Source organism: Haliaeetus albicilla, chromosome 4 (genome assembly GCF_947461875.1).
Source record: "Haliaeetus albicilla chromosome 4, bHalAlb1.1, whole genome shotgun sequence".
NCBI lineage: Eukaryota > Metazoa > Chordata > Aves > Accipitriformes > Accipitridae > Haliaeetus > Haliaeetus albicilla.
This window is the reverse complement of record NC_091486.1, coordinates 41,806,890-41,822,742: the sequence shown is the minus strand read 5'-3', so window position 1 is coordinate 41,822,742 and position 15,853 is coordinate 41,806,890. Positions and strand designations below refer to the sequence as shown.

Sequence of the window (15,853 nt, the reverse complement as noted above, 5' to 3'; positions counted from 1 at the left end):
GATGCTGATAGGGTTTCAGCACTGCCTTGTGAGCCCTCGAGCCTCTCCAGAGAGTCACTCCGCCTCTCTATATCAAAAAAAATACAAAGCCACCAGCTACAAATAAAAGGCCCTGAAAATGCTCTACCACTAACTGGGCATATTGGCAAGAGGTGCTTGCAGCATGGTGGTTCCCCTCCAAAAATAAAACCCATTTTACAGTTCTTCCTCCCCTTGCCTTGCAGATGGGTCCGAAATCAGAGCAGCTGATGTTGTCCTCTCCTGCCAGGAGGGTGAGGACCACCATCACCATCACCAGCAGTGCTTCCCTAAGGCAAGTGCTGGCTGGACACAGTGGACAGCTCTGCCTTGGAGACGGGCGAGGTGACCTCAGCAGAGGAGGGATTAATGTATAGACAATGCTATATAATCTCTAGTGTCAGCAGGTGGCACTCCTACTACTTGATCTCTGCACATATATGGCTGCTTGGGAACTGAAACCTGCAGGATTTCTGGCCCCAGAGCAGGGCAGGTGATGGGAAGATCTCGGTCTCTGGAGCTGTTGCACTCACTGGAACCTGAACTGCTGAACTGTTTCTGCCTTCTGATGCCTAGCAACGTTGTTAAAAATGATAGAAAAAGAGATAGCATTTACCCTGCCCTTCACTGCAGCTGGAGCCTGAGGGATGTGCCTGCCCTCAGACTTCATCCTGCTCCGGACTGCAAAAGGTTTAGGAGATGCTAGTGCAGCCCTTGGCATCTCCCAAATGCGTGGTTTGGCTCTCTCCTTATTTCCCATATGGAAAGCTGGTAAAAGGCCCGGTTCTGGTCTATGAACACAGCTCAGCAGACAGACAAGTCCTGGGTTTCTCTTATATATCTATACATGCTACACGTGGTCCCAAGGAAGGAAGGACTGCATCCATGGAGCCTGACGGTGTAATGTGGGACCATGTGCACAGCAGCAAAGCTGCTGCCTCTGCTCATACCTAACCAAAAACTCCCCTGCTGCAATTTAATTGCAATCTAATTAACCTCTGCTCCTATGCAGAGAGTAATGTACTGGTTTTACACTCTGAGTGGGACTACACAGGAGGAAACTTGCATGGAATGAGTGCAAGAATGTACGTGATGCTTCCTGGGGTTGCAATCCATGGTGCTCATCATTAGGAGGATTAGCATGTTTTTTTATACAAAATGTGTTCTGGCACTCTAAAACCTAGGGCTGGAAGAGGTGCATGGGGTCATCAAATCTTTTTCTGCGTCAGCACAAGACTTCCCCTGTAGCCCTTTTCCAGCAGATTTCCAGCTCGCTGTGCATGTCCCGGGCGGCCGGGCTGCTACCGCCACTGGGCTGATTACAAACAGGCTGATGCGCTGGGTCATGCATCTCCCTTCCTCGGTAGCTGGCCGATGCACTCACATCGTGCTTCTCATTCCTCCTTTTTGCTCTTCCAAGCCATCTCTGCTCCACTCCCTTCTCCGTGTCCCCACCCTCCCATCTCTTCTCCTGGGTGTCCTGCCCTGACCCTTTGCCGCACACAGGGTTTGGCTTTTCCAGGCCCTGGTGCTGGCACATTGGAGGGGCTTCAGGAGGTGATGACAAGCTGCCTGTGAGTCTGATATTTTTGCCTCCAGCCCTGGGTGATGAGCTACAAGGTCAGGGTGTCCCTGCTGGACCCCCGGGCGTGGGGAGAAAGCTGCAATGAGAAGGGTCACTATTGCAGAATGATGGCAAGCCCCATTCTGCCAGGGTTGGGTGTAGCCGTCACCCCATTTTAAGGTAGGATAACATCCCTGTGGGTGATGCACGGAGAACCAGCCCCCCGCTCCACCCCAAGCTCCCCGCAGCACGCCTCTGATTCCCACGCTAATGAGAAACAGCTTAAATTATGCTTGAACCTCACTTGCTTTTCACACATTTTCAAGAGATCAGCAGGGCTGGGTTCACCATCGGGAGGAAAGACTCCTTATCCGCCTTGCCTCGCTAATAAAATCACTTCCAGAAAATCGCAGCGCAGGTGGGATGGCCATAGCTATGCAAGGGCTGGATTTTCTTACTCACCCCATGTTGGCATTGTCAATATTGTTTGCACACTTTGCTGAGTCTGGGCGTACAACCTGCCTCCATCGCCGTACTCTGCCTGGTGCTGAGGATGAGCCAGCCCAAGGGTGTCTTCTGAGCTGGCTCCCACAGCAACAGTACAAATAAAATCCTGTCTTGTAGATGCTTTTACAGTTCCCAGAGGATGGTTAAGAGGCTTTATCAGTGCTTTATCACAAGGTGAGGTAAGGAGTACCAGAGTACCCAAGGTACAGGTGATGTACTGAAATAAATGATGCTTCTTCCATCAGGCCATGTCGTAGCTGATCTGTGGAATCAGGTCATGAATGGGGGCACAAAACATGGCCATTGTACAAGATGATGAGAGGAATAGCTGTTGAGCACAAATAGAGCAATGAAGAGTACGTGGGATTTTGGTGATAGAGTTCATCTGTGACTGAAGCATATTTCTGCAGATTTTGTGCAGTTTTTCTGGAAAAATGTAATGGTATTTTTCACTGGATGGACCGGCTGTGATGTGGAGAGGTAGGGGACAAGCCACCCTGCAGGCTTTCCCGTGGGACTCTGTCTCCCTGACATGGTCCTGGTCATGTGGGAGCCAGAGCAGACAATGGTGATTGCACAAGTGTTAAAGTTGTTGGGGATGTTGACCAAATTCTCCTTTTTTTCCCACCAGCCTGGCCCTTAGAGCAAGAGACAGCAGCCATAACGTCAACAAGGGACCTCTTCCAAATCTCACGCAGGGATTTGTGGCCACAAATCATCCTCCTGTCTTAACCAGCTGAGAGAGGAGACCGGTCAAGCAGGGTCTTCAAAAAACACTTGCTTTTCCAAACAGCAGGTTATTTACTTGCATCACTCATTGTCTGAGTGCATGCTGCCATTGTTCCCCCCGAGGAGCCTCACGGTTAGCAAAGAGGTCCTTGAAATCCCAAAGGCGACTGCCAGCCCATTTGCCCCTCTCCTGGGCAGAGAGGCAGACCTCTCTGCCTGTACAGGTATTAAAATATATGCAATGCTCGAAGCACTTCATATGGGCTCAAAAGGAGTTGAAGGTAATGTGATTTTTCCCCCCCATTTCTGGGTTTGGCAGGTAGACTGTTTTCAGCAGAGGAGGGACTCCCTTGGCTTGGTGGCCTGCACTGGTCCCCATCCCACTCCTTGTCCCTTCCGTGAGTTGCTGTAGACCTGTGTGGACTTGGCCTCAAGTCTTTTCCTTTTTCTTTTGTCTTTTGTCTTTTTCCTTTTCTCTTTTTTTTTTAAATAAACATATATATTTTCCTTTGTCCTTTTCTCTTTTTTTTTCCCTTCCTTTTTTCTTTTTAGTCCTCCTTTTTCTTGTGCTGCCTTTTCTCTCTTTCCCTTCCCTCCTCAGTCAGGCTGGCGGCACCCCAGCGATGACCTAATGCGGCTCACCGCTGGGTCCCGGATCTGCGTGGGAGGCAGAGAGACGATGCTCAGCCGTGGCTCAGCCCGTTGCTGGCCACGGTCAGGGTCTGGCCCCAGCCCGGTAAGCGTGGGGCTACCGTGTGCCATCACACCCAGGGTAGGCGAGGGGCAGATTGTTTTGGTGGTGGGGCTGGGAAGGGATTGCAGAAGTCAGACGGAGTCTGAGCTTGGGGTCGGTCCTGGCTGCTGGATGGAGGAGTGCGAGGGAAAAGCATCACTGCACCCTGCAGAGGGGAGCAGGGCTGGCTGCCCCGAGGCCAGGGTGATGGGCCCTGGGGTCTGGCTCAAGCCCACCCCATTGTGAGGAGGTAAAGCCTGTGGGAGGGTGTTGAGCAAGATGTAACCCCCTCAGTTCCTGCCAGAATGATGGCACCAGGGTGGCATGAAATCACCAGCACAGGGAAGTGATGGTAGCTGCCAGAGAGATGGGTGGGTGGGCTGACAGCAGGGTGAGCAGGAGGGACCGGGGAAGCAAATGGCTCTGGTGTGCCGGGACAGCCCTGGCTGTTTGCAAAAGCTCTCGCTCCTCTGTAAGCTGCTTTTTAACTTTGCAAACAAGCATGCATTCACAGACTCCTCACCAAAAATTTAAAAAATCAAACCAGGGAGGAGTTGGGCAGCTTCTTACATTTACGAGGACCTCCTGGCCACCAAGGTCTGAGGTGGCCAAGTCACCATGACTCCCAGGGACGCCAGTGGACTATGAGGGATCCCAGCGGTTCATAGGAGGTGCAGAGCATCTCACAGGAGCCAGAGGGATTAGACAGTGCTGTAATGGCTTGTAGGGGGATATGATGTACACCATAAAAGCTGGATGCCCTTTGGGGTCCACGCTTATTGCTTTCTTGGCTGATCATGTTCTCCTTCATTTCCATCCTATTGCTCATGTCTGTGGTGTATCCATCATCCTCCAGCTGCTCAGCAGGCTGGACAAATGTCTCGTACATTTTAATGTTAGATTTCTTTTTTCCTGTTTCCAACCTCCAAAATGGGGCAGTTGGGTGTTATTCCTAGGGGATGTGATCAGTGACAAACTTGGGATTGCACCATCTCCCTTGGGATAACCATCTCAATCCATTTGCAAGTGGCTTTCCAACATATCCATAAACTTTCAGCAACACTTCTTGGAAAAAGTGCATGCTTGTTTTAAAAAAAATGCAAATATTTATCTTCTTAAACCAGTTTTATGCCTTGCCTGAAATCAGGTGTCCAGAAGTGCTGGTTGTATCTCGCAGCAAAAGCTCCTGCCAGGGCTCTCGGCCAAGGCCAAAGGTGGGTGAAATTGTGGTGCAGGGTGCTGTGTGGTGGCCTGTGCTCAGATCAGGACAGTCACCAGCTTTCCTTGCCAAGGCATTTTCTTGCAACATATATCTCTGTTGCACTCCTTTGAGCGAGAGAGGGAGATTGCCTCAGGCGCAGGTGTAGTGATACACAGAAAATGTACATAAAAAAGGCAAAGAAAACACCTCCTCAGCCCCCTTTCCACTAGACCATCTCTCTCCTGCATCTCTTGCTCTGCATCTGCATGACCTGCCCACTACCCTCATCCCTGTGCAATACAAACCTGCTCTGGTTTTATTTCAAAACACTTGTAAGAAACGTAATTCCCTGTTGTCCCCAGGTGCTGGGAGCTCTTAGAAGCAAAGAAATGACCAGAAGGAGGCCTGGAAGATGCTCTCTCCTTCTCTGTCCAGTCCAGCACATGTTCAACTTCCAGGTGTTGGACCTTCAGAGCAATCGACTGATGGAGAATTATTTGTGTTTCGTGCTCTCCAATACTGTGCTGCCAGAGTCTTGCGATGGCATTCAATGGGAAGATCACTGCAAAATGCTCCTTGGGCACTGTGGCAGTATCTTTCCAGCTCTTCCATGGGCCGCTAGAGACATTCCCAGGGCTTTACAGCTGGGAAATAGCAGCGACCTCCTGAGAGAGCCTGATGTCACAAGATTTTTCAGCTTGATTTCCAGAGCAGTGGTCTGGATGTACTTCAAACTTCTGACTGCTTTTTCCACGCAGAGTTGTTACTCAGGATTTTTGTCTTTTTTTCTTTTTTCTGGACTCTCCCTTCCTCAGGACTCAGACCATCTTGTGCAATCGGTGTCCCTTCATAGACACGTCTGTGAAAAATGCAGAGATTTCCTGAGAGCAGTGCAGTGGAAATTCCTGAGATTTCTGGTGCAGACAGACACGTACAGAGCTGGGGCTGGGGAGGACGAGGCAGCGGTTTAGGAGCTGCCTTTTCTGCAGAAACAAATCCTTTCTACTCATCCTCTCTAGTCTGCACCTGCATGGTAAACCAGAACTGCAGGTAGACTCAAGCATTTGCTGCTGCACCAAGATTTCATAGCTACTTTTGTGTTTCTGGCAGGCTGGGGGCTTGCAAACAGGTGTTGGACCTCTCCCTGCCGTGCATGGCACGGTCAGCTCAAGCCAGCCCTGGCCGTGCACGCTGCTCCCTGCCGTTCAGGAGATGCTCTCCTCAGCTTCCAAACATCCAGGTGATTTCCATGTGTGGCTGAAAAATGCCAAGGGAGCAAAGGCATGATGAAAGCTCTTTGGAGGTAGTGGATTTTGGCAGTGCCCAGGAGGCATGGCTGCCACCCCCACCCCTTGTGCCAGCTCCTCCCATGCTGCTGCTGAGGCTGGAAAACTCATCACATGCACCCTCTCACATGCCTGGTGTTGCTCAGTGGGATGTGCAGCTTTGGGGCATGCAGCACCCCAGGGTAGCGAGGGAGGCTTTGCAAACCAAGTCAGGATGAGGCCCCAAGTCAGAAGCTGCCCCTGCATAGGGAAACCTGTCTGGGAAAAGATTTGAGCCCACGTCTGTGTGGAGGGAAGCCAGGGACATGGGCACCCAGGGATCAGCACAGCACTAGTTTGGTAAATCCTTGAGCCCCTGTGGAAGGCAGCTGAGCTTACCACTTACAGGCACAGGCTATCAAAGAAAATTTGCAAGGGGGATGTTCTCCTCCCCATCTTTACGTGACCACCAGCGTTAGACAGCCCTATGATGGAACACAGCTGTAGGGACAATGCACAGGGCTGACCAGAGTACAGCCTGCTCTTTTGCAATGAGTTTGGCTCTGGACTACAAACAAAAATGCCTTTTTATTCCCAAAAATAAAATTTAAAAAAGAAAGAAAAAAAGGAGGCGGCATTCCAGCAACTGCCTGTTGCAGTAGCAGAAGAGGAGGGGTGGAAATGAGGTGCCGTTTTCAGTGCACTGCTTCCTAATCAAGCGATGCTCAAATGCCTGCAGCCAAAACTAAGGTCTCAAACTGGGGGCTTCGGATGAAGCAGGTCAAAGTGACCAGGGACACCTTAGAGAGATTAAAAAAGCTATTGAATGGAACCTAAATGGGGGAAAAAAACGCCCTCTGGGCTGTTAAATGGAGATGTGCTGGTGATGGGCACTGGTTCCCGAAGCTGCAGGGTGCTGCAAGCCCGATGTGGAAGGGGTCCCCATCCATTTCCCTATCCTCACACTCCTTCCCAAAGCAGCTGGGGCTGGCCCATGTTGGAGGCAGAAAAATGAGTCAGATACAGCTTTGGTCACACTGGGGAAAAAGCAATAAAAATGGGAGGTAAACCTGAAATCAGGCTCTTTAATCTGGGGTTAACCCCATCCCTGAGTCCATGCAGGCACAATGCCTGACTTCTTTGCTTGCCTCCCACTTTCAGGATTAAGCTGGCTTTAATACCAAGTTCTTCAGAGCTCATTAAGCTCTTCCAAACAGCAGATATTTTTCTAGCACTAACAAGATTTTTGCACTTGGCTGCTAAACCCAGCTTAATCCGCCCTATCCTTCTGGGAAGTGGGTGAAAAGGGGCTCTGGGCTGCATTGTGAGGATGCTCTGACTTGGCCTATTTCAAGAAATAGCCTCCCTTGGGAGGATGATTAAAATTTCCCTTGCTAGGAGAATTAGCACATATTTCCTAAGATTATGGGCAATATGCAGATACCAGCTAATGCAGCTACCATGAGCTCTGAGATTCTCAAGCTGCACTTAGTCTGTGTTATACCACTATATAACGAGCTGTTACTGTTCTCAGAGACCTTGTGGGCTTGTGTGCTGAAGTTTTTCAGGGTAACATTTGCATTGTTAGGTTTTCCTTTGGGCAGTTTGCTGCTTTTAGTCCCAGGTTGACAGCTACAACTTGCTCTGTATCCGCAGGCTTTTAGGTGTGAAGGAGTGCAACTTCCAGGCTGCTCCTGGTGGTGCTCCTCTGCCTTTCACCCATGGCTGCTTCCATCCTGGGGGAGAAAGAGCATTAAATAAAATATCTAAACTCAGTAAGGAGCCAGTCTAGGACCATCTGCATCCATCGTGGGGATGGCACTGAGGGTGGCACAGAGCTGCAGTGCTTTTGCCCATGGTCTGCATCCCAAGGAAGAGGGGCGGAGGATGAGAAAGCATGGAGAAAACGAAGCATTCTTACAACACAGCTGGGGTTGGTGGGGATTTTGAGTAATTATTTTGGAAATGGCTTCAGGATCTGGCAACTTTTTGCTGTATGTCAAACTGTCAGCCAGTCTGTCCAAAATCCACCCCTGCATAACTCCGAGAGCCGCCAGCCCAGGATTCCGGGGAGCTGGGCATTTCACCTGGTGAGCCCTGAGGGGACCCCAGCACCCAGGGCAGGAGCGGGCAGTCAAGCTCTCTGGCTTTTCCAAAATAATTTCTTGTTTCTAGCAGCCTTAAAAAAATGAACTGGGGCAAAACGCAATGCCATGAGTGCAGCAGTGCTCTGATTTTATGGGAAATGTCAGGCTTGCTGTACTTAATCCTCCTCCTGCAAAATGCCTCTTTTAAACCATTGATAATCTTTTACTTACTTAGAAAACCGTTCTTGCCACAAAATTGCCGGATTTCTGGAGAAAAAAGTTTGAGCAGTGAGTGAGTGTATTTAACTTTCCTTTCCAAATGGCACTAGTTTGAACTTTTAGTTGCTAGACAGTAAGTGGTAATGCTGTCATCTGAGATTTACATGCAGTGTAGTTAAACCATCAGTATATACAAGGATGCTCTAAGGGCTGGAGTAGGGAAGCAGCAGCAAGCCGGGTAGGGAAGCCTGAAACACATATGCTGTAGAAGAGCTGCCACAGCCATCCAGTTATTTCCAAAGCAGGCTGTGTCATGGCCTCTGCAATATTCCAGTCAATCTAATGCAATGCTCATTTTTTTCATTAACCTCCAAGACAACCACCCCATCTGCAGAATTAATCACTGCTGGAAAACTAGACAAGTATTTTAGAAATAACAAACTACTGCTTTCGACCCTAGCAACATTTTTTTCAGGCCTATCAGTTCCACTTCAGTTCATTGACCACTCATAATCTTGCAGATCCCATTTACAAGCCATATATATTAATTGCATACACGCTTAAATAATTTCTACCTTTTTTCAAGAGTGACAGCTTATTTGGCCTTTGCCCACTAGGATATCCTAAAATTGAGACACTCGCATCCCAGCTGAGATTCCTAGCAGCACACTGGAGTGCTTTCACCGCAGGTTTGGAAGCTAATTTTCAGGGGGGTTCAAGCTGGATGCTATTCCTTGGGTATTTTCTTGCCCATCTAGGCACTGAGCTAGGAGGGTCTCAGTTTGGAAATCCCTATTGCTTGCACCAGTCTGTGAAACCACATGGTGTGGTCCCCCCTTGGCTCAGCCTTCCCAAAAGCTTGTCATCATGGGTGGCCAAAAGTCACCCCTTCCCCAGGAACACAAGGCAGAGCCCGTGTTTCTCCCACGCGTCTCACTTGCTCCCTAGGTGGGAAAAATCCCCAAAGGTGGCTGCCTTGGCATCCTGCCCTCATTCCCCCTATACCTGCCCTTCCCAGCCCCGCTTTCCCGGAGGTCACAGCAAAAGCCATGCCTGTGTGCAAATCTTCAATCATCTGCCGGGGTTATATCTTTATAATATCAGATTTTAATAGAGTAATACAATGAGTTCATCGCAGCCGGCTGCACTTTTATTTCAGCACAGTCGCTATAGCAGCAAGGGTCGAAACAAAACATATAGTTCACCAAAGCAAAGTTTCCTGGCTGATGGTATTCATTTTTCTTTATGAGCTGACTTTGGAAGACAGTGGAGCAGCAGCTAATGGAAACTCAAACGTCTTTCTCTCTCCCCTGTCTGCTCCTCCGTCTCCGCAGCAGTCGAGATAAAGGTTAGACATCTGGTTCAGATCTGCTCTGTTTAACTAAAGAAAAGACCCACTCCTGCCTTCTCGTAAATCATCCCGCAGCTGGAGCACAGTCCCAGCTATTTGCTGGGGCTGTTTACCCCCGCCACATCCAATTTAGCCATGGGTTTTGCTTTCGGAAAGTCTGTGCTTCCAGCGAGCTGCCTGCTGCCATTTTGTGAGTGGTCCCTAGCTGCTGGGCTGGAGCTCTGTGTGGGTGGCTTCTCTGGGCTGAGAAATTATCATGGGTTTAAAATTATCTTGGGATTTAAAGCCATCCGGGATGCCAGTCTTGGTGGCAGGCACGCCAGCTCGTGGGAATGGTGCTTGCTTGCAGTGAGCTCCCTGTGAGATGCTGCTCCCTGGGAGTCACCACCCTGCCCCAAAGAGCTTATGGGCATGCAGGGGCTGTAACTCACAGGCAGAAGGAAAACGAGCACCTATAAAATCTAGCATTTTCCAAATCCCCTTATCTCAGCTTATCATGTCCTTGTTACTCAAGAGGCTTAATGATTTTAGGGTTGGGAGATGTATTATACCCATCTCACAAGCAGGAGGGGACAAAGGGTAGGGTGATGGCCACACAGAAGACCCGTGGCCGAGGAAATGCCCACACTTATGTCTCAATTATCTGAAGATCCTTTTCTCCAGGCTCAGCTGCTTCAAGTTTATCTGCATCTATGCTGAAGCACTTGGATACAGTCCTAATTTCCAGGACCGCCCGGCATGGAGGACATCCTTTTCCTTAAACTCTTGACCTTGCAATGTCAACACTTGCAGTGTAGGGCATTGCTTTGGCATGGTGTTGCTGGAAAACCTGCTTCAACTGAAAGGAGCTAGGCAGGTACATGTGTACATCCATATACTTTTAGACTGGCTTCTTTTACTGGTGTAATAAATTTAATACTGGCTAATAAAATGTGTCAGAGCCACTTTGCCTCTCCTTGTAAAGGTTTCCCAAGAAGGCTATGATTAAATGCAAAGCTACAGCATTTAGAGAACCTAACCAAGCATTAAATGCTGATGCTATCCTAAATTTAAGGGTCTGGCTGCAATGCTTAATTCTGCTACATGTCCTACCCTTAATTTTTATGATACCATCAGTATCATAAAAGGTTATGTCTCTGCTCTGGTGTTGAACCCTGTGGTTTTCACCAGCCAACTTGTAGCTCGCTTGCATCCAAGGGCAGCATGTTCATCCAAACCCCTCTGGTTCTCAATTAGAGCAAGTGAGATTTGAGACTGGCTATTGCAAAAGCCATGTAATAGCTTGTCCCAGGGACTGTCCACTATCACCCTTTAGGGCAATTGTAGAATTGCCCTAAATCTCTGGAGTTTTCTGGGAACAGGTTAGATAAACCTTTGCAGGGCTGATGTACATCGGGTTGACCCTGCTTTGGAGACCCTCATAAGTCCAAGTGAGTCTTGGATTTAGTGCTTTGTCTTCAAGTCCTGATGCTAATTCTGTCCCAGTCAGCAGAGCCACCAGCCCTTATTTTACCAATGACCGTCCTCATGGAGTATTTCACAGTAAGGTTGCCCAGAGGAAGACACAAAAAGTCCTACATCCCCTCCTGCATCCAAACCTCTGTTTAGGAATGGGTCCTGGTTGCCTAAATGTTAGCCCCTACTGCAAGTCAAGATGCTCAGTGGTGGTTGACAATATCTGCGTGGGGTTGGAGACATGGCAAAGGTTAAGGAGATCCCACCTGCATCTTGTAACTAGTGCCTGAGGGTTTCTGAAATGACACGTCAAGCCCAGATGTGGATAACCATATCCCACCTGTACTGTCTATATCGATGCTCAGACCTTCATAGCATCACTTCAGGGTGCCTCAGGGCATGCGTCCCACAGGCGAGTTATGCTAAAACATGTGGCCAAGCCTATCCAAAAGAAGATGCGAGCAGCTCAGAGTAGGAGGAGGATGCCAGCTTACCCTCTCCACTGACACTGAATTTTTAACAAGACATCTTGGCCATTAGTAGAAGTGATGTAGCTGTTGTGGTCTGGCAATGAGAGGTGCAGTTTATAGGGAGTGACAGTATCTTTTATTAGGCTGATGTGCCTCAAGAAAGCAGGCTTTCAGGCATGCAAGTCCTTTTCAGGCTACAGCCTGAGGGTTTGAGAGAATCAGCCCAACCATGGGACATGTCCTCCAGCAACTTTGTCAGGGCTCATGCTGAAAGGTGGAGAGACTTTCTGAACAGCATTACAGCCCAGAACAGGTCTTCGCCAGGAGACTTTTCTTCCAGTGAAGGTCTTTTATTTCACGACATGCCCTCAGCTTATGGGGAAATGCTAGGCTTGAGTCCAGCTTTTATGTCTTGCTCTCAGGCAGGGGTGGAAGACCGACACTGTACCTTTCAAAGCAAAGTGATGGGCATTTTTGATGCAGATTTCTGCATAATAGGTCCTGCTTAAAGGACTACGTCCTCTGGATTACAGCACATACATCCATCACATCCATCTTGAGTTCAACACAGTGTCTCTGTTTCATTTAGGATGCCACAAAGAAATGGTTTCACAAGGGGATGGGAACTGTTTAGCCAGAGCTAATTTGTCTGCAGGAAAAAACACATTAGGGGAGCAGCCCCCTCGCCTGACACTGGGGACTTGGTGACTGAGGGGGGTGTGCTAGCTGGATCTGCAGCACAGGGGTGCTAATAAATGGCGATGGGAGGTGGTGAAGGCCACCCCGAGAGCAGCAGGGTGCTGATGTCGGGTCTCACCATAGGCAGCCAGGAGCAGAGCATGCTGCTTGGGGCTCTGCTGGGCTGGGCTGAGCTATTTTTACTCTTGGTCTGGTCCCGCAGCCACGCTGGCAGATGCGCTCCCAGCTGCAGATGACTTCCATGTGTAACCCTGTGTGGCTGCTGGCCGGGGGCCCGGGGCGTAACGTCCTTCCTTAAAAGGCTTGGGAGAGGTGACTGCAACACCCCGCAGCCCCAGGGATGGGATGGGATAGGAGGTGATGGGGGGCCCCCTTCCCAAGCCGCCTGCTCCCCCTGGCACACTGTGAAAACCCGGGCTGCACCTTAGCATCCCAGAGCGCTGCACGGCCCATTGGAAGCAGGTTTCCTGGGAAATGGAGGTGGCACTGGCATTGGGAAAACCTCTTCTGTGCTGCAGAGGGGTGGGAGGCTGGAGGGAAGGGTGATTTGCGGGTCACCTTAACCTAGCTGCAATTTTTATACCCCCTGAGAGCAAAAAAGGGGGTCTTGGGCATGCCCCTGTGCACGGTGAAAGGCAGGGCAGGCTGCTCTGTCCTCCAGAGCAGCCACAGCCGGGTGCAGCCGTTGCAAGAGCCAATTATAATAATAAATTAAAAAAAAAGTTACCCATTCCCCTCTTTTTTAAAGAAGCCCTTGTGATGTGCTCAGAGACGGTGCCAACTAAACAGCGCAGCTTTGCAAGCACAGCTGCGAGGGCTCGGCTCATCCCCAGTCGAGCAGTGTCCCTGCCATCCCCGAGTCCTGCACAAGTGGCTTGGTACTGATGGGAAATTTTGGGAGCTGGGCTGCTCCACGTGCCAGGAATGGCATAAAAGCTGGGACACCTAAAAATGTATATCCCTGCAGGGACAAAGCCCAGAGCAGCCCTACTCGTTCCCCTTGCCACAAGGAATCTGCACATGGACGAGTCAAGGTGTGCCTCTTTGACCCCTGTGGATCATATGCAGCATTGAATGGGGAACCTGAGGCGCCTGGCCAGCTTAATTTAGCCTTGTAAATAGTGTTACAGAAGGCAAATTGTCCTGTTGGGACAGCTGCTTTCAAAGGCATCATGTACGACACACGTGGAGTGTCTCATGTCACGGTCCTTGAAGACCCACCTGAAGTGCTTCGGAAAGTAGCACCCCAAAGTATGGGGCAGGTGAGCACCAGGTTGCTTTCTCCTCATGACAGTCCCACCCTGACCCACGGAGAAAGACACTGGATAAGCCTTAAATTGTAGGCTTGGTCTCCTTTTCAAGATTTAACCAATGCAACCCTGTGGACCTGCTCTGGTTTTGGCATTCAGCTGCCTCTTCTATGGTGTGTGCCTGCAAGGCTCACGTCTTCCTTCTCAGCACCTCCACCGGGCCATGGGAGGTGTTCTCAGCCCCCACCTGCAGACCACAGCTGAGGCTTGGGGGAATTTAGGACCTCAACCCCACAGCCCAGCAGTGCCCCGTGCCGTGGGGGGCATCAAGTTCCTCTGCTTCATGCTCTTAGGGGGACTTTTTGGAGGGGCAGGGAAACGTGCATTCTTTCTGTGAATTTTGGCTTCCTTGGGTGAGCTCAGATAAGGACAGGAATACCCTGGGGTAAAAATCATCATGACTGTGGACAGCAGAGGAGACACCCAAAAATGCCCATGGGGTCATTGAGTCAGGCAGGATAGAAGAGACCTCCAGATGCCTGTGGTCCAACACCCTGCTCAAAGCAGGGCCAGCTGAAGCCAGGTTGCTCAGGGCCATGTCCAGCCAAGTTTAAATTCTTCCAGGATGGAGATTCCACAACTGAGATATCTCAGTTTCTACCTTTTTCCAAGATGGAAAATTCCAGGTTACAGGCAGCACCTCAGCGATGTCCCCCTGAATATGCATACTACATCCGTCCTCCCTTTAAGGGCCAGTGGGATTTCCCTCCAAATAAATGCTTTTCAGACCCTGGAAAATTATTCCAGTGATGCCCACCATGGCTTTTACAAAGTCAAAACCACAAGTTTCTCAAAACCTCCATTAGACTTTATTTAAAAGTTCTTTGTATAGACTTCCTGACACAGAATCCACAATAAAAATAAAATTCCCCTCCCACCCACCACCCTGCCTCCCCAAATTGCTTTGCTTTGTATTTTATAAAACATATAACATCAGAAGAATGCCAGAGGCATCCTACACCACAATTTAATTTTTTTTTAACTGAGGCCTTGGTCCCAGCAGTGCATTTGCATTTGGAAACCTTGCTTCCTTTTCCTTGCTAGTTCGGTTGGCCATGTATGTTACAAATGCATACAAGAGATCTACTTTGAAATCTAATCCAGCAAAAAGAGAAAAAAAAAAAAAAAGGAAGAATGAAAAATTGAACTGCTTGTTTATCAGAAGTAGCTACTCTCTTACATGAAGGCTTCCCCTGTAAAGTTATGCTCAGTTATGAAAACAATAAAAGCAAGCACGTAACAGTTGCAGTGAAATTATTATGGGGGAGGGGGGTTTGTCTCATTTTTACAGTGCCTTAGATAGGCAGGATGCCGGAATCGGAAAGAAAGGGTAATTTAGAGACGTGTTCAGAGACAATAACAATCTGCAATTAGGTAAATATTTGGTAATGTTGAAGCTATACAATATAACCCAGACACATGTAGCACTCAGTCCACAAACAGTTTAGCACCATATTGGTAGGTCATGCAGCAAAACACTTTCTTCAAGGTTTGCTTGGAAGTTAAAAGCATGAAATAGTACAGTGCAAGGTAGTCTATACCCTTAGCTTCTATAGGGGTAAGGTGGCAACAGCTGATGCTCCTGGCTGTCTCAGAGGTATGTGTTGACAGGTCGCTGGCTCTATGTTCCTATTGTTGTCACCACGCCAGGGTTGATGTTACCTGAAAAGGTTTCGTGGAGAAAAAGAAAAATAAATGAGGTTATTCCACACATGGAAAGCCGTGCAGGACGTTGAGGGAGTGTAAATGAGTTAATTGCCAGGACTTGCTTTGGAGCTCAGAGCACAACAACCAAGCTCACCCCAGCCATGTACCGGACTGGAAATACCTGGGACTTGGCTGGCCCCCTCTCCAGCTGCACATATGCTGCTTACCAGGGATGCAAACTTTTTCACATTCTTTCTGCGTGTTAAATCTGTTCTCGTTGCCTCCGCAGCCGCCGTACCAGAACCGGGCGCAGCTCTTGGTCTCAGGGTCGTAATACCATTTCAGCACAAAGTTCCTGCAGGTCCCCTCATCTTTTTGCAGCCGGCAGATATCTGTGACTGCAGATAAAAGCAGGAGCAAAAAGAGTCAGCAATAGCACTCCTGGGTGAAACACAGCCTCTCTGAATGTATTTGTATGGCAGAGAAATGCCTGCAAGAAGGGCTGGCATGCAAGCTTGGAAAGGGCAACCACAGCATAGACTTTGCACGTCTCCTGTGACTAAATCCCATCTCTTAGTTTGCAAAAAGAAGGTCTTTG

At 49.2% G+C, this 15,853-nt stretch overlaps 1 protein-coding gene and 1 long non-coding RNA gene across 22 annotated transcripts in view; one reads left to right on the top strand and one right to left on the bottom strand.

Moving 5' to 3' along the window:
- The window catches only part of LOC104316868 (uncharacterized), a 48,504-nt gene extending 33,553 nt beyond the window's left edge, over positions 1-14,951 (top strand). For 7 of the 10 annotated variants that reach the window (XR_011324431.1, XR_011324435.1, XR_011324430.1 and 4 more), the window contains 2 exons: positions 225-3,554; positions 5,115-14,951. This is a non-coding gene — a long non-coding RNA (uncharacterized lncRNA). The remainder of the gene's footprint in view (positions 1-224; positions 3,555-5,114) is intronic. The other 3 variants (XR_011324436.1, XR_011324440.1, XR_011324434.1) reach the window with 3 other exon arrangements.
- The window catches only part of COL6A3 (collagen type VI alpha 3 chain), a 63,124-nt gene continuing 62,152 nt past the window's right edge, over positions 14,882-15,853 (bottom strand). For all 12 annotated transcript variants that reach the window (XM_069782115.1, XM_069782116.1, XM_069782117.1 and 9 more), the window contains 2 exons: positions 15,483-15,653; positions 14,882-15,270 (listed from right to left, as the gene is read on the bottom strand). In XM_069782115.1, the coding sequence (XP_069638216.1) occupies positions 15,230-15,270; positions 15,483-15,653 (212 nt within the window). In that variant the 3' untranslated portion in view covers positions 14,882-15,229. The remainder of the gene's footprint in view (positions 15,271-15,482; positions 15,654-15,853) is intronic.